Genomic DNA, 18,376 nt, shown 5'->3' with positions numbered 1-18,376 from the left:
CTGAGCCTTTCCATGTGCTCTCTCATTACTTGGTGTGGAAACTTGAACAACTTCTGCTAAGCATCCCTGCCCAACTACTTTAACTTTTTCATTGTTTCCCATGCAGCTAACCCCTGCCCCTCCCCCCTCCACCACCACCAAAAAAAAACTGTTTAGTTTAAAACCCTATCCACAGCTCTAGGCATGTAATTAACTGGATTCTGGTCCCAGCATGATTCAGTGGAGCTTGTCCCAAAAGAGTAACTCCTTTCCTCCTTCCCCAGTAGTGGTGTCAATGTCCCATGAATTCTCCCACACCAATGTTTGAGCCATGCATTTCCCTCTTTAATCTTATTAATCCTGTGCTAATTAGTTCGTGGCTTAGATAGTAAATTGTAGATTATTACCTTTTTGGTTCTGCTTTTTAATTTAGCCCCTAGCGGCTGATATTCCCTCAGCAAAACCTCTTTCCTCTTTCTACACATCATGGAATATATGTGGACCACCACAACTGGATCTTTGCCCTTCCACTCCCAGGTTCCTCTGCAGCCCAGATTAGATGTCTTAAATGTGGACACCAAGCAGGCCACATAGCCTTTGGGACTTTCATTCCTGGCTACAGAGAAGAGTGTCCAGTTTGCTGAGAATGCTATCCCCAAATACAGGCACATTTCCCTTTTCTCCCCCCCTCTTGAATGACTGTGTACCATGGTGCTCTGATCAGTTTTCTCATCCTTCCTGAAGACCCCGCTCTCAACCACAAAGGGAACAAAAACCACAAACCTGTTTGACATTTTCGGCTCCTTCAGCACTGCCTCCTGGATCTCTACCTGCTTTGCTTATAGTCATACTGTCTTGTCCTTGTCATTAACTGAATTTGAGGTGGTTAATCTTACAGGTGTGACTGCTTCCTGAAACACAGTGCTGAGGTAACTGTCCCCTTCCCTGATGTGTTGCAGTGTTTGAAGCTCAGATTCTGAATTAGAGTTCCTCAAGCAACCAACATTTGTTGCAAATGTGGTCACTGTGAACCAAAGTGGGGTCCATCAGCTCTCATATTGTGTAGGTACAGCACATTGCCCGACCCTGCATCTATATTTTATCTACTTAGTTTTTAATTCATTTTTTAAATAATTCCTACTAGTCTTTTAGTTTGTAACTTGTAAATATTTCCCCTGTTTACCTTCAATCTGAAAGTAACCTATAATAGATAGTAAAATTAACAGCTGTTACCAACCAATGAACTTGTAGTTTTCCTGTGATGTCACTTTCTTTCATGCTGAGCCACAAATCCTGGGCTTCAAATTATCCTGTAAAAAGACCTTACAAACTATGAACCAAAATAATAAGCAAGAAACGCCTCTTCCCCTCTGCACCAATTCCCAGTTGCCTCCAAATTCCCCGAAGTATATACTCACTAGGACTGTCTCTCATTCCAAATGTGATCTCTCGTCCGTCCAAATGGATTGCGCAACTTCTGGTCCGATATCATTTTTGCTTATTCCATCCCCTACTAACAATACTACCCCACCAACCTTTTCTTCCTGCTTATCCTTTTGAAAAGTTACAAACCCTGAATATTTAGTTCCCAGTTTTCTTTATCTTGCAACTGTCTCCATTATAGCTGTAAGAGCAAACATTGTTACCTGTCTTTGTGCATTTACTTTAATTCTAATAATAATCACATTCAAGAGCCATTAATTTTACCTTTTTACTACTTTTACTCCCTTTGACCCTATTTACTGCTGTTTTCTATGTTTTTTACATTCTGTCCCTTCCTGTCTCACTCTGGATATCGATAGCCATATAGCTGCTGTATCCTCTTGATTTGTAAGCCTACATTTCTCCTCTCCCAAGCCAGTTCACTTTCCAGTGACCCTTGCACTCAAGGTGGGTTATTGGGTCTATCTTTTATCTTTTTCCTCTTCCATTGCCAAAGGCTGTGTCTTGCTCAACTGTGATTCCATGGACGTCAGCAACACACTGGCTACTGTAACACTTTTCTTAAAACTCCTGCATAAAGACCTTCACAGTCATTCTCAGTCCTGTCCTTTCTTCATTTCCTACTGATTTATTTTCATCGGTTCAAGAAATGTGGGTGCAATCAATTTGAGCAATATTTATTGCTCATCCCTAATTGACCTTGAAAAGATGGTGGTACGAACAACTGCAGTCTGTGTGCTGAGCTTACGTGCACAATGCTGTACTTTGCCATGCATAAGAAGAATCAAGATATTTATCCAACAATAGTAAAGGGATGGCTACATGGCTCCAGTTCAGAATGATGTGTTGCTTGGTGCAGAGCTTACAGGTAATGGTGTTCCTTCTGTGTCCTATCCTTGTCCGTTTAGATGTTAGAGGTGCCATAGGCTTGGAAGGTATTGTTAGAGAAGTGTTGAAAAGTTGCTACAGTGTATCTTGTGGATTGTAGATCCTGCTATCATTGTGTATGATTGAAGAAGTGGATGCTAATCAACTGAACTGCTTTGTCTTGGGTGATGCCAAACTTGAGAGTTATTGGAGCTACGCTTGTTCAGGCAGATGGAGAGAATTTCATCATTTGCTCGCAATCAAAAGTTTGTGCTATGACTGATATCCCCTTTGCTCTAAGAGTAAAGTGATGCACTTTGAGAGTTTGTCCCAAATATTTTTCTTTTTAGTAGATATAAATACCTGTAAAAGTGAACCTTACTTTGAGTTACTTGCACAAAAAACTTTGGTGACACTCAGTACATTGACAGTCAAACTGTGGCTCGGGCTATAAAATAAAATTAAATCTGAACAGATTTGCAGCAAATTGCAAATTACATTTTTGAAAACAATCTTCTGTCTTAATACTCAGTACAAATAATTTTGGAAGTACAGTTCCACTACCAACAGGTATGTAGGGTCAATAAAGCAAAAGTCCTTGAACTAATTTTCTAATTTTGCAAAGATTTAAAGCAGCTTTCAGTTGAATATCTGCCAGATGTATACAAGATAATGAACATGTTTTTACAGAACTTCAGAGTGATCTAGTAAACGTAGATGGTATATGCTTCCATTCCGGTATCACTTCTGAAGAATGACCTGTCACCTGTGCTGTTTAATCCAGTTCCACCATTGTCCAAAAAAGTGAAGAATGAAAGAGAATTTAACTGACCATCTTCTCATTGAGGCCAGAGTGTGGAGAATACCATTTATCCTACTATTTACTTTTTTGAGGGGAAATAAGTCTAGTTGTCCTTTCAAATTAATCAGAAGGAACTGGGATCCTTAAAGATAGAATGCAGCTGTGGAGAATATGTATTACTGTAGATAAAACACTGAAAATCAGACTTTGGGATCTTCACATCAGGTTTACTCTCATAAAGGAGCCCACCCTCTGTGTGGAAGATGGACATCCTGCATATTGATAGCTTTGTTTGGCTTTCATATTTTTACATACTGCCCTTGCGTAGACTTAACTATATCATTTGAATTGTCCAAGGGATTGGAAGGTATCTACATCAATCTTAAAAGTGTTTGAATAAAAGCCCACACTATGTATTAGTTTTAGTGGTTACTTTGAGTGACATAGTAAGTCAGTGCTTCTGCTGAATGCTTTTTGTAAGAAATACTTGTAGAAGACATAATTCTTACAATAATTTTATCTTTTTCAAGATGGACCTTTGTCTATGCCAAATCAGATCATAAATCGAATGCCAGGATCTCAAGGCAAGTAAATGTTCCATATTTTTTCCCTTTTATAGTAAGTAACAAAATATTGTTTATTAAAATCAACAAATGGGTCACAGCACTCCATTTCTTGATGTTCTGAGAACTCTTATACCAGTCTGTTTCTGGAAAAAGTATATCTTTAATGGCAATATTTATCTGCACCTGTAGATGGCACCTTCTCAATGTTAAAAATGTGTTTTATTATTCGCTTGTAAAAGAAAATAGTTCTCCTTCGGATTCTGTGATCCATGCTAGGATGGGTATTTTATGGAAATTATTATAAGAGTCATTGTCCCATTTGCCTGTGTATGGCCCATTTCCCTCTAAACATTTCCTTTTCATGCACCTGTCCAAATCTGACCGTAGAGCTTCTATACAGGAGCCCCTTAACATTTAGCTTCAATGTTAAAACTTCATATTACCTTTGTGAGAGAAGGTGAAAATGTAGTGTTTTGGTATTTTTGGTTGCAGTGCCTGCGCACTGAATTTTCAACAGATACCAAATCTTATGTGACCAACAAAAAACAATCAAAGCATTAGTTTCTGTTAATTGTTCGAAGATTGAGAACTTGTAAATATAATGTTTTTACATTACAGTTTAAGATTTCTCACATCTTGTGAAGTTGAAGGATCTTGTGTAAGTTAATATTTAGTTAGTGTTTCATTACTGCAATTTCTTTAAAATACTCAGCACTAACCACTGTTAATTTTTTCATCATTCATCTGTTCCCCCCTTTTGGAAAACTTATGAGCTTCAGAGTAATATCCCTTGGCTCTGTATTTCCTCCATTCCCTACGGTAAATATTTTTTGTGTTTGGAATTATAAAATGACTCGGTGATAACTCTTACCTCTGGGTCATATACTCATGGTTTCAAATCCCATTCCAGAGAATTGAGCATCACATATATACCAAAAGTCCAGTCTAGCACAAAGAGAATGATGTACATTCAGAGGTACCATCTTTCAGATGAGGCAAAAACCAAGACTTGTTTGCTTTCTGAGATGAATATCAAAGGTCCCTTGACAGAGAGTTATCCTTGATATCCTGGTCAATATCAAAAATACTGTCACTATTACATTGCTGTTTGTGGGAACTCACTGCACACGAACTGGCTGCCACACATCCTGCATCATGACAATAACTGTGTGTCAAAAAGTACTTCATTGACTGTAGATGTTTGAAATACCCTGAAGAGCAAATTCCTTTTCTTCTCCATAATGGATACAAAGTAATACCTCCAAATACTACATGGCAAATTCTTTTAATAGGCCAGTGAGCCGTGTAACCACAGAACAGATATATTTGTTTATTTCGCATTAACTGTGGGACGCTCAAATCTACATCCAGTTCCCCTAACAGTTGATGATCCCAATAAAAGTAGATTTGAGTACTATAATGAAACAAACTGGCTTTATTTTTGGAAAAGGATTCGCAATTGCCCTAATATATCAGTTTACCCAGTGATTAACTGGTTAAGGTTCCAGGATTTAAGCCTTTTTTTTCCCAATGAGTTAACTTATCTCCACTACAGAGATGCTTTTGTCCCCTGTGCCCTGCAGTTAATGAGAGGAAAAATATGTTCCTACTCCTGACCATTAATCAGGGGCTCTCCATTAGAAATGTCATTTTTTGTACTCTCTTCTGCTTTCCCCTTCAACAATAACAATTTGCATTTTGAGTGCCTTTAACATTGAAATTCTTTGGGAAGCTCTTCTTGGAGATGCAAGATGAGGCAAAAATACACAGGTTAGAAAGTATAACCAAACATTTGATTGAAGTGAGTCTTGGGATTGATAATTGTATAGCTATTTGGTATTGTTTATACTCAATTGGAGTTTGGAGGGAGTCACCTGCACATGTGTAGACCCATGGAGGCTTTGTCTCAAAAGGAGTCTATTTGGCCCATGAAATGTATTAGATGTGGGCTCAAACTGAAAGAAAAAGGAAGCACACTGGATATAATCGCTGCAAGTGAAAGCTGTTAAGTTTTTTTTAAAAAGACTTGACTTTGATCCTTTCTGCCTTTACTCCCTGACAGTCTGAGTTTTGACAGGGCTAAGGTATGTGAAGGGAAAACAGGAAGAGATGAGCTGAAAGAAGGGCATATGCACAGAAGTTGGCGTTGATGGTTTAAGTAAGGTTGTATGGCTGCGGAGTGTTAGAGATGGTGGGAGGAGTTGAACACAGATGAGAATTCAAAATGTGGGAAAAAGTACACCATGTAGATGAGTGAGGACAGGCTTGATGGACGTGGGTAGTGTGGAGGGGTATAGGAGAATATTGAAGTAAGCAAACCTGGAAATGACGAAAGATTGTAAGCTGGGTTAGAAAGGAGTGATCATCAGCAAGGATCACAGACAAGAGTGTGTGTTTATGAACACTTTCATGACAACAGAATATCCCCGACACCTATTGATATGTACCATAATCAATTGAGAAGGTACGGGTAGAGGCAGTGGTTTATTTTTTGGAGGAGTGGACTGATTCACTGAGGAAATATGAACCAGATTCTGAATTTGGTGTGTGTTGAAAAGAATTAGTTTGGTTCTTTTTTGTGTCGTATGATAATAAAGCACATCCCATTTTCCAAATATTAATTTGGTGTAGTTCCCTCTTAATTAATGAGAAGAATACATTTGTTTTCTCAGGTATAAACCAGTTTGGTTCCATGGCATTGGGGAATGTGCAGATGCCACAGGGGCCCATGGGACCACGTGGAACACCTCCCATGAACCATACTGTACAAATGAGCAACATGGGATCTATTCCAGCGGTAATTACATTTTTTATTAGCCATTTTGTTGCTAATGAGGCTAGAAAATCACCATTACCTCAAACATATTTGCTAATAAGGAAAAAATCTCAGTCACTTTAATAATATCATGCATGTGCCAAATTTACAAGTCATGGCCCTATGTAAGTGAAGGTTAAGTGTTCCAGAAATTGTAAAATCCTCTTGCATGACAGTAATCAAAGAAACCTGCCATATAGTATTTCAGAATCCTGACCATGTTGTTGTCTTTCTACTTGCCATCCACTGCATATAGTAAGGCTGTTCCAAACCAGTACTAATCAATGCACCTAAATGTCCTTAGTATTTAAATGTTTTGTACTTTTGTACTAAAATAACTGTGTTTACACTGTCATAGTCTGCAAGGTTCAGTAACCATGATTAAACTTACTGATAAAAGATCACATACTTGGTCTTGTGTTTAAGGCTTTTCAGTTGAAACTTAAAGTGCATTAACACGCAGACAGATGTAACAACCAACCAAATCATCAGTAAGCTGGAAAACATTGGAGGAGAGTGTTCGATCATTTTTTTTCAAGTTGTATTAGTTGAGGAAGGGACATTAGTTGTCATCAAGATAAGATGCTACCATTCAACCATGCTTCTTCCCCTAGGTGGTGGTTCTTCATGTTACTCTTCACCTATCTGCAGATGGCACCATCCTTCATGGCTTTGTCATCAAAGAACTAAGAGCATTACGGCATAGGAACAGGGCCTATTGCTCTAAGCCTGCGCCGATACAGTTTGGTCCTTCCATACTAAAACTGTCTTCACTTACAGGATCCATATCCTTCTATTCCCTTCCTATTCATGTATTCATCCAGGTGCTTCTTGATTGCTGCTGTTCTCTGCTTCCACCACTACCTCTGGCAGCAAGTTCCAGGTACTCACCACACTTTGTGTGAAAAACATGCCTCCCACATCTCTTTTAACCTTGGACCTATGTCCCCTAATAATTAATTCCTCCACCACCAGATTTGATTATTCCAATGCTCTCCTACTCTCTTCTCATAGTTCATACTTCACATTCTTCAGTTCATTTAACTCTTCATAATATCCAACGACCTGCCTATTGCCCCAGACCATCATTGATCTATATGATGTCTCATATTTATAATTCTTGGCCTAATTGAATTTCTTATCTAAACTCCTGTTTTCCTAATAGAAATACTACCTTCTGGGAAAGATGCCAGAGGGAAAGTTAACATTGTTCATGTCATATCTTCTCATCAAACCAATATATTTTACATGATGAGGGTGGGAAGAGAAATATCCAGTTCTACTATGTCAAAAATGCTTTATGAATGCAAGGCAACGTCAGTTTATGTTTCTTCATTTATCTTAGTATGAATTGTGATATTGTTTAATTTCTTGCAGATGGGAATATCACCTTCCCGATTGCCACAGCCCCAGGGTATGCTGGGAGTGCACGCCAATAGCATTGGTCAGTCTTCCCCGCAGAACCAGTTTATGAGCCAGAATCAGTTCTCTGCAGCCTCTGCTGGAATGAATGTGAATAATGTGGGCATATCTCAAACAGCAAACCAGTCTGGAATGAATCAGGTATAGTTAGCACAACCATATCAAGTGCACTTATTAATTCAGATACTGTTGGTGGAGCATAAAAGAAAAGACACTAAGTGTAGTTCCTTAACTTTTCTTGTGTTGTAACATTGTACTTTTAATAAATTTAGTGCATATTGTTTTTGTAGAAACAGCCATGGTTTTGAAAGGGGGTGTTAAAACTCAGTTTTAAGTGCTTTTAATTAGACTCATTTTTAGCTAAGTATTTATGGCAGTATCAAATCACAATTATAAAACAAAGAATTATGGATGCTGAAGTTCTGAAGCAAAAGCAAAAATCTGGAAAACATTGACAGGTCTGGCAGCATCTGTGGAGAGAAAGCAGAGTTAACATTTCAAGTTCAGTGACACTTGAAACATGAACTCTACTTTCTCTCCACAGATGCTGCCAGACTTGCTGAGCTTCACCAGCAATTTATATCTTTGTTTCAAGTCACTATAGGCCTTAAGCTCCAGTGAAATGCTATATGTTTGCTTTTCCTTAAAATTTCAACAGTGTGCTTTCAAAACTTATTTCTGCCTTCTCTTGGTATCTTGTTTACAAAAGAACTTTTGTTGGCTCTCTTTTTTTCTCCCCTCACTGACCATCATCAATTCATTGACTTTTGCGAAAGCTGTGTGTTGTCAGAGGGTAGATAAAATCCAAGATATGTAATGCAGAACAGACTGCTTGGTATCTTTTTTGTTCTATCAAATTAGCTTTTTATTCCACAATAATTAATTGAAGTTAACTTCCATTAGCTCACATGGTGGGATTTCAGTGCATTTCTCCAGGGTCTCAGGATTATTAGTGCAGTGAGATTACCAATATGCCACTGCTTACCCATTAAAAAAAGCTCTGAAAACCAGAATTCTATATAGCTTTCATTGCAAACTTTTCTCAATGCTTCACGCTCATGATTGAATAAACAATCTGAAATGTCTTGAATGCTGACAAATGGTGAGGATTAAGAATGTTGTCCGTATGCTGGTGCACAACAGTTGCCACTGTGGAGTTTTCTGATTGTGTGCTATTGTGCTTTATATATTTTTAAAAGCTCTTGCATGTAAAACATAGTTGATTTAACTATTTAAACTTCTCAATTATTACAGTAACAGTACTTATGAGTTAGTGAAATGTTTGTACTTGTGTTTTTGGAGCAGAATCAGGTACCTGGCACTTCACTTCCTTTGAACAATTCTGTAAGCATGATTGGACTACCCAGTGCTCAAATGCATTGTGCACCGGTTTCTCAGCCAACTCTTCGGCAAGCTCCTTCTCCAGCATCTGTTTCCGCCCCTGTTGTTGTCACTGCGGCAGGAAGTATGCCATCTATCCAGCACTCAGCCCCATCCAGCATGACTTCTCCTCAACCAACAACCTCCCAGTCTCAGGCCTCCACTCCAGCTTCCTCCTCAGGGCGAGCCTCAACGCCAACTCCAGTGCAGAGCACAACCCCAAATCAGACTCCACCTCGGACCCAAACTCCAACACGGCCTCCAACTCCAGTACAATCTCAGCAAACAGTAGCAACACCACAACCAATGCAGCAGGCTACCGGGCCACTTCAGCCTGCCACTCCAGTAAGTAGTCTTAGAACCAAATGAAGGTCTTGCTTATGCAATAGCAATATGAGAGTTTAGCCAGTGGTAGTTATTGAATCAATTTTGTTTCTTTCTACACTGGAAAATATTTTAATCACTGTATTCCCTAATAATTTGAGTGTTATCATAAATATGGAGAAGTTCTCAATATTGCAAGTTAAACCAGGAAGTTTTCCACGTCTTTTATTGCTTGTTAATCCCATGACTGGAAATTTTCTGTGTTTCTACTCATTTAAAGTACATGAATGACAAAAACGCATAATTGAGCTATCCCAAAAAAGGCTGTTCTCACTTGAGGACTATAGAAAGGCACTTTACTTTTTGCTGAATATCTGATGTGAATTTGGGTATGGCCAGTCTCAACCTTGATCCTATGAATATAGGTCTACATCATGAAACTGCTAATTGAGCACTATACTGTTATTTTGATAGGATCATGGATTCAAAACTGTCAAACTAATGGTCTGAAACTGAGATTTCTTACATCCTTTGGATCAGGAAATGGGATACATGGAAAGTCACTAACAAGTTTCTTGTGACAACCCTGTCTATCAAATGGCAAGGTTGAACTACTGTATTGAGAGTGGCCCTTCCAAAACAGGTTTAAGGCAAGTCAAGGCACCTGCACAGCCAACTTCCATCACTAGAACCTCAGTAAAAACTGTTATGCCCTTGGAGGGCTGTCACAAACATACTGCACATCACCAAGGACTGTCCTCTTTACAGGCTTAGTGGCAAATAACTGAGCACATAAGGAAGCTATTACTTGGTTTCAGGGGTTTACATTAACTAAACAAATAAAGAACTGAAATTTAAACTTCCTGAAGTGCTTTCTGCTTTAAAAAGATAAGGCAAAGCAATGGGAGCCTGACGCTTTCTGGGGGTTTTGTTCGCTGTAGGTATTCAGACTCAGGTAGAGTAGAAAGCGTCTCCTGCCTTTTCAGATGCTAGCTGGTAGAAGACCGTTTTTCTGTCTTGCACCATTGGACTATTATAACCTCCCTAACCCAACTATTTTTACCAGTACCATTCCAGTTGATAACCTGTTCAAGGGTGTGTCCTTTTTGCAAAAGCCTTAAATATAAGAAACAGTTCTATCTGCGATGTTCATTATGCTAAGACGTTAGATGTATTTAGTATCTAGATGTAGTTAGATGTATTGGGTATACTCATACTACCTGCTGTACAATCTGGCATCATCAGGCCAGCAGTAACATTTCTGCAAGCATCTGTGGCATAATTTACACCAAAAATAATAATTTCATTTTTTTTGTATGCTGTTAATGATACACCACATTATTAACTATGATCTGCACACCACTCGTTAACCTTTGTAACTCAGCTGTTCAAGATTACGTTCACAGCTGCTCGTTGTGCTAGAAAGAGTTTGTTTTCGCAGCTGAATATTTTTATTTCTTTCCTAAATTTAAAGCTGTCTCACTCTGCAGCAAGCGCAGATGGTAAAGTAACTACCCCAGCCTCCGTGACTAGTACAGACACAAATTCACAGCAACTCATAGCTGAAGCATCACCGTCTAATACCAAGTCAGAAGTCAAAGTGGAAGAAGTTGAATCAGAAGTACCAGAAACACAGACGGATATCAAAACTGAGGTACAAGGACTAACAGATATTGCCTTAGCCATTTCATGTGTTGTAAGTATAAACTTATCCTTTGGTGAGTTGACATAATGTAATCCAAAATGAATTGGACATTTTCCCAAATCAACATCATTGTTTTTGTTGTATTTCACAAAATTTGGGAACTGATATTGCAGTTTACCTGAGACTTGGTTACCATATTATGGAATTTTACAGGCACTGATTTGGACTCCAGACATAAGATGTTAGCTACAAATGTGGAATATTGATATTTGGCCACCTTTCGATTCCATTTATATCCTGTGGATGTAGCAGGAACCTGCCGTTAATGCATTTATTTTCTCTGGCTTGAGCAACTTAGGATTGACCCAGCCTGCCGAAGGAAACAAAGTGGAATGTAGAGAATGGTTTGGGGTAGAAGTGGCAGTAGACAAAATCACTGAGATTGCCTCAGCATGACAGTAAGATGTTTAAAAACCCGAATGTTCAAGTTGCTTCACTGGAGTTTGGTATGGGTACAGGAAAGGACTATGTGATAGGGCAGCTGGAATTGGAGGTGAAGAAATTCTTTAAGAAATTGCAGCACTTGTTGAACTGACTAGCTGTTATAATAGAATGCTAACCTCAAGCTGCTGGGACTACTGAATTATATGTAGTGGCCGAAGTACTTAAGCAACCTAACTAAAATCTTCCAAATGCCTTTTTGGCAGTAAAGTTCATTATTGTCACAGGCTTTTAAAAGTATAGCCTAATTTAATAATATTAATACCATGATTTAAAAGGTGACAGATATGACACTGCAAACATAATTGCTATTTATAACTCTTTTCTGCCTGCAGAATGATGTTTCTTCTTGTCCTCAATTGAAGGAAGAAACTAATGAGAGTCTTGCAGCTAAGCAAGAACCTATGGAAGAGGAGGAGGAGGAGGAGGAGGAGAAACCAGAGATCAAAATTGAGCCCAAAGAGGAGGAGGAGGCTGAAGCCAATGCATCTTCTCAGTCATCAGCTTCACCATCTCAGTCACGGAGAAAGTGTATGTGTTTGTCAGTGAACAGAAATAACATACTGCAAATATTATATTATTATCGACATTATTTTGTCTGTGCGGAGATGGGAGATTCAAAGATACAATGAGAAAATTCAGCTCTCCACTTGTGAAATTCCTGCTGCACATTAGCATGGGAAGTTTTGCATTAGGATTGGATCTGCTTGTGACCTTGTGAATAGTTAAGCTTTGTAAAGCTACACATGGTTTACAAAACTAATTTTAATAGATGGTCCAGTTATAAATGACAGTTGCAGCCTGAAACATGCTGATTAGATGTAACTCCTGATGAGTTTCTTGAATATATTAAAAACTACTGCAAAGTTTTAATTAAAGCATAGTTAACTGCTCTAGAACTGCAGTGTGTCATAGTTTTGTTGCTTAGGCAGAGGGACTGTCTCTGTAACAGGTGCAATTACTTGATAAGCTATGTCAACTTTTGTCTTTTCTCGGTAGTTTTCAAACCAGAGGAACTACGACAAGCTCTTATGCCCACACTTGAAGCATTGTATCGTCAGGACCCAGAATCATTGCCATTCCGGCAACCAGTGGATCCTTCACTTTTAGGAATTCCAGTAAGTACAGTAATGGCAGCTAAATTTTTTCCAGTTGAGAAAGTAACTATAGACAGTTCTCATTGAATTGAATTCAAAGCGTTTTAAATTGTTAAATGTTTTTATAAGAGTAATGGATTATTTGCAGCATAATTTTACGAGAGCTCCTTTTATTGTTCACGGAATACAGAGGACACTAGTTAGGGATGTGAAGGAGATGGTTGCCAAATAGGTTAAATGAATGGACAAAAACTTGGTAGATGGCATTTATTGTGGGGAAATATGAGATTATGCACCTTAGCAAGAGTAGAAGAACTGAATATTATATCAATGGAGAAACAATGCAGAAAGCTATGGAACAGAGATTTAGGAGTCTTCATCCATGAATCACCAAAAGCCAGCATACAAGTCCAAAACGAAATAAGGAAAGCTAATGGGATGTTGGCCTTTATTTCAAATGGAATAGAGTATAAAAGTAAGGGAGGTTTACTAAAACTATACAGCGCATTAGTCAGACCAGAACTGGAAAACTATAAACACTTTTGGGTCCCTTATTTAAATAAAAATATATTGGCATTAGGGCCAGTCCAGAGAATATTCACTATGCTTATACCAGGTTTGGAGGGACTGACTGATGAAGAGAAGTTGAGTCTGTATTTGTTAGAATATAGATGAATGCGATGTGACTTTATTGAAACATGCACAGTTCTTAGGGTACTTGACAGAGTTGATGCTGAAAGGTTGATTCCCTTCTGTGAGAACCTTAAGAACAACACCCAATCTCAGACGAAGGGTTCATGAATTTAAGATGAAAATGAGAACGAGGTTCTTTGAGGGTTGTGAATTTGTAGAATTTTTTTTACTGCAGAGGGCTGTCAAGGCTGGGTTGTTAACTATATTGAAAATTGGGTTGTTAACTGTATTCAAGACTGACATAGATTTTTAATCAATAAAAGAATCAAGGATTATGGGGAAAAGGCAGGAATGTGCAGTTGAGGATAATCAGATCAGCCATCAAATGATGGAGCACACTCCAAGGTCTACTTTTGCTCCTATTCAAGAAAGAAGAGAGATGAAATGCTACAAACTAATCTAACATCTGTTATTGTGAAAATGCTCAAATCCACTAAGGAGATCAGAGGTTAGTAAGTTTGCAAATGACACCGAAATTGATGGCATTGTGGATAGTAAAGAAGGTTACTTAAGGTTACAAAGGGATTTTGATTAATTGGATCAATGGGCTGAAAAATGGCAGATGGAGTTTAATTTGGATAAACGTGAGGCATTGCATTTTGGTAAAACCAACAAGGGTAGGATTTGTACAATTAATGGTAGGGCACTGGTTAGTGTTGTAGAACAGAGGGACTTAGAGATTCAGGTATATTATTCTTTTGAAGTTCAGGTCACATATAGACAGGGTGGTTAAAAAGGCATTTGGTGCACTCACCTCCATTGCTCAGTCTTTTGAGTATAGGAGTTAGGAAGTCATGTTGAAGTTGTACAGGATATTGATGAGGCCTCTTTTGAAATGCTGTGTGCAGTTCAGGTCATCCAGTTATAGGAAGAAAATTATTAAGCTGGAGAGGGTTTAGAAGAGATTTACCAGGAATGGAGGGTTTGAGTTATAAAGATAGGCTGGGACGTTTTTCACTGGAGCATAGGACGTTGAGAGTTGACCTTATAGAAGTTTATAAAATACTGAGAGATGTAGATTGAGTTAATGGTAGCTGTCTTTTCCCTAGGGTGGGGAATTTCAAGACCAGGGAGCGTATTTTTCAGATGAGAGAAGAAAGATTTAAAGAAGACACGAGGGGCAACTTTTTACAGAGAGTGGTTTGCGTCTGGAATGAACTTTCAGCCGAAGTGGTGAATGCAAGTGCAGTTACAATGTAGAAAAACGTTTGGATAAGTGCATGAGTAGGAAAGGTTTGGAGGGATACAGGCCATGAGCAGGCAGGTAGGGCTAGTTTAGTTTGGGGAGAAAGTGAGGTCTGCAGATGCTGGAGATCAGAGATGGAAATGTGTTGCTGGAAAAGCGCAGCAGGTCAGGCAGCATCTAGGGAACAGGAGAATCGACGTTTCGGGCATTAGCCCTTCTTCAGTTTAGTTTGGGTCTGTTTCCATGCTGTATAACTGTCTCTAAAAACCATAATATAGTCAGGCAGAGTCAATATAGTTGTGTGAAAGGGAATATACTTGACAAATCTATGAAAATTTTTTGAGCATGTAACAAGGGTTGAAAGGGGGAACCAATGAATGCATTATATTTGGATTTCCAAATTTAATGAAGTGCCACTCAAATAGTTGCCACAAAAGATGAGATGTCAGAGTGTTTTTGTGATATTTTAACATGGAGAGATGATTGCCTGGCTAATATAAATCAAATCAGAATAAATAGATCATTTTCATGTTAGTACTCTAAAAAATGAACTGCTACAGGGATTAGTGCTGGTTCTTCAACAATTTCAGTCTATATTAGTGACTTGGGTGAAGCAGCCAACTTTATTGTACCCAAATTTACAGATGATTGAATGATTGTTAGGAAAGCAAGTTGTGAAGAGAATACAAAAAGTCTGCAAAATTTTGTTAGATGAAATAAAGCATATGGTTGCTGGCTTTGAGAAGAACAGAAAAGGAAAAGTAAAATGTATTTGAATGAAAGGAGACTGCAAAATTCTGTGGTACAGAGGGATCTTAGTGTTCCTGTGCATATATTTGTGTCACAAAATAGCATGTAATTAGGAATGCAAATGCATTGTTGACCTTTATTGCAAGCAGTTTGGTGTATAAAACTAGAGATATTTTGTTCGAAGTATACAGTGAGACATTGGTGAGATTGAACCAACTTAGTGTATAGTTTTAGTCCCCTTACATAAGGAAGAGGATATTTGTTTTGGATGCAGCTCTGAGGATTCACAACTTATTGCTTGGTTTTAAGGGTTATCTTATGAGGAAAGGTTGAAAGATTGGACATATACCTTTGGAATTTAGAAAATGAGAGTTGATCTTGCTAAAATATGTAAGATCATGAAGGAGCTTAACAGGATACAAGCTAGAAATGATTAGAGCTTCTGTGGGGTATATAGAACTAGGGACACAGTTTATATTTTAAAAATGGCCTCCATTTTATGTCATTTGCTAAGTATAATTTTGTGTCTCAGAGGATCATTAGTCATTGGAACTCCGTTCTGTAGAAAGCAGTAGGTGCTCAGTAATTGTATATATTTAAGGTTGAGGCAAACAGAAGTTTGATTGACAAGGGAATTAAGGGTTATGGGGGTTATTGCAGGAAAGTGGAGTTAAGACTGTAATTAGATCAGCATGATTTTATTGAATGGCAAAACAAATGGCCTACTTCTATTTCCCAAATTCCTCTTAGCTTTTTCAAATCTTATGAAAGGGTCCATTACCAATTTTACTTCAGGTACGTGCATAGAACAGACGCCATCAACAATATTTGATGCATGCAATTTTCTATGTCATTAAGGATCGAAAAAGCTCACCTACGTATTGTTTTGAACATCTTATTCAAGTCTGATTTTTGAACAGTGGTTAACAGTTACTCAGATTTTTCCTGCTGTTATATTTCTCTCAAGCTGAAAAATAAATGTGATGCTGTAGACTCTGTTCGACACTGTAGAGCATTACAATTTGTTATTCAGTGTTTGTTTTGTTTTACCCACTCCCACAATGTGCAAAGGACTATTTTGACATAGTGAAAAACCCCATGGATCTATCAACAATAAAACGCAAGCTGGACACTGGGCAATACCAGGAGCCGTGGCAGTATGTGGAAGATGTATGGTTAATGTTCAATAATGCTTGGTTGTACAACCGCAAGACCTCACGTGTATATAAATACTGTACAAAATTGGCTGAGGTCTTTGAGCTGGAGATTGATCCAGTCATGCAGTCTCTAGGCTACTGCTGTGGACGTAAGGTAAGTTTTTTATGAAAATAAATATTTTGTGTTGAAATAATTTATTAAACTGTAACTGAAGGAATAGAGTTTTGATAAAATTTCATCCATTTTTGATATGTTTCTTCACTTATTGGTGTAATGTGCTATTATCCATCATTTCCATTCCAACTGTGAAGTAGGCATGTTCAAAAATGACGAGATAAGAGTGAGAGTTTGCAGAACCAATACTTCTTTGCCTACAACAGGAACTATTGAATGAAATTGCTGTTATGTTTTCTCTACATTTTTCTCTTTGTCAAACTTGTTTCCCTTTGCTTTTTCTATAAGTTGCTTCTGTTGACCTCTGGTCTCTAAAGATTAAAGCCGTAAGATAAATTTGACTCAGCAATTTTTTTCACTAAGGAGAGGTCTCCATTGCAAGTACAAATTAGTTAAGAGTAGGAAATGGGGATTTTCACCAATTATAATAGGATTGTAATTAATTGCCAATAAAGACAACTGAATTGGTTGTTTAAATGGTTACACGCTAAGTAAAGAGGCTTGTGGTGGTGTCCTTTGCTCCAAAAGGCCAGAGTTCAAATCCCATCTTTTCCAGAGGTTTGTAGTTACATGTCTAAGCAGGTTAAGAAAAGACTGTGTTGATAAATATCAAAAAGGTGGAGCGTGTCCAATCATAATCAAAATAATGGAAAAGTAAAGCTTGATAGCCTGGCCCTATGGCTGAAGGATCTTCAGTTCCTGATATTAGAAATGGAAAATGTTAAAATTATGCAACTCCCAATTTTTGGTCAACTAATTCACTTTACAAAATCTAAAGAAGTTCCCACGTGGCCCAACCTTTGGTCATGGATAGCTGGAGCTTTTTTTTCATAGTCTGTATTTAAAGTAGCACAGATAGTTCATGTCATTGCTACATTTTGATGTAGAGCTGAGAAGGCTGATGTTTGAATCAACCTGTTCAGACATTATAACATTTACTTGGAGCAGTTAGGACTTGAACCCAGTCATCCTGGCTCGGAGATAGGTGCACTGACACCACGGTGCAAGACTCTCAAAAGGTGAGAATGCTGAGAATCCCACTTCAAAATGTTTGCATCTGATCCAAATTATCATGGTGTAAATCATATTAATTTGTTGTTTTGCCTTTACTTCACAGTACGAGTTCTCTCCTCAGACATTGTGCTGCTATGGCAAACAATTGTGTACAATTCCACGTGATGCCACTTATTTCAGCTATCAGAACAGGTAAGTACGTGGAATCTAAATGATATGTTGAGGGATGGAAGGGAGGCAGGCAGGCAGAGACAAATAAAATATGACTCTCCTCCCAGTGACAAACCAAGTTCATTACCTGGCTGCAACTTTAAGAAAGCATGATGCTTCCATTCGGTCTCTTGTAACTGCACATAAATTGAAAGTACAAAAGAACTGTAGGGTTGATTAAAACTGTAAAGAATGGAAACCAGTGACTTTGGGCATATTAAATGATGTGATTTTGCACAGTTATAGGTTTTAATTTGCGAGAGATTTATTTATTTTGTCCTTGTTTGTGTTACGTACTTTGGAGCTTGTATTAGATGTGCTAGTGTAGATTAGTGTTCACAAAAAGAGTG

The 18,376-nt window shown here is 38.2% G+C and overlaps 1 protein-coding gene across 7 annotated transcripts in view; it reads left to right on the top strand.

The window, feature by feature from the left end:
• The window catches only part of crebbpb (CREB binding lysine acetyltransferase b), a 210,217-nt gene that overhangs the window by 112,306 nt on the left and 79,535 nt on the right, over nt 1–18,376 (top strand). For 5 of the 7 annotated variants that reach the window (XM_087997874.1, XM_087997875.1, XM_087997872.1 and 2 more), the window contains exons 11-19: nt 3,622–3,675; nt 6,330–6,454; nt 7,850–8,035; nt 9,200–9,619; nt 11,073–11,294; nt 12,080–12,275; nt 12,744–12,862; nt 16,542–16,781; nt 17,920–18,008. In XM_087997874.1, the coding sequence (XP_087854000.1) occupies nt 3,622–3,675; nt 6,330–6,454; nt 7,850–8,035; nt 9,200–9,619; nt 11,073–11,294; nt 12,080–12,275; nt 12,744–12,862; nt 16,542–16,781; nt 17,920–18,008 (1,651 nt within the window). The remainder of the gene's footprint in view (nt 1–3,621; nt 3,676–6,329; nt 6,455–7,849; nt 8,036–9,199; nt 9,620–11,072; nt 11,295–12,079; nt 12,276–12,743; nt 12,863–16,541; nt 16,782–17,919; nt 18,009–18,376) is intronic. The other 2 variants (XM_043711474.2, XM_043711472.2) reach the window with 1 other exon arrangement.

Source organism: Chiloscyllium plagiosum, unplaced genomic scaffold (genome assembly GCF_037043375.1).
Source record: "Chiloscyllium plagiosum isolate Xiang-an unplaced genomic scaffold, Cpla_swu_hap1 HiC_scaffold_20, whole genome shotgun sequence".
NCBI lineage: Eukaryota > Metazoa > Chordata > Chondrichthyes > Orectolobiformes > Hemiscylliidae > Chiloscyllium > Chiloscyllium plagiosum.
The sequence above is the reverse complement of the archived record's forward strand: the minus strand, read 5'-3'. Positions and strand labels throughout refer to the sequence as shown.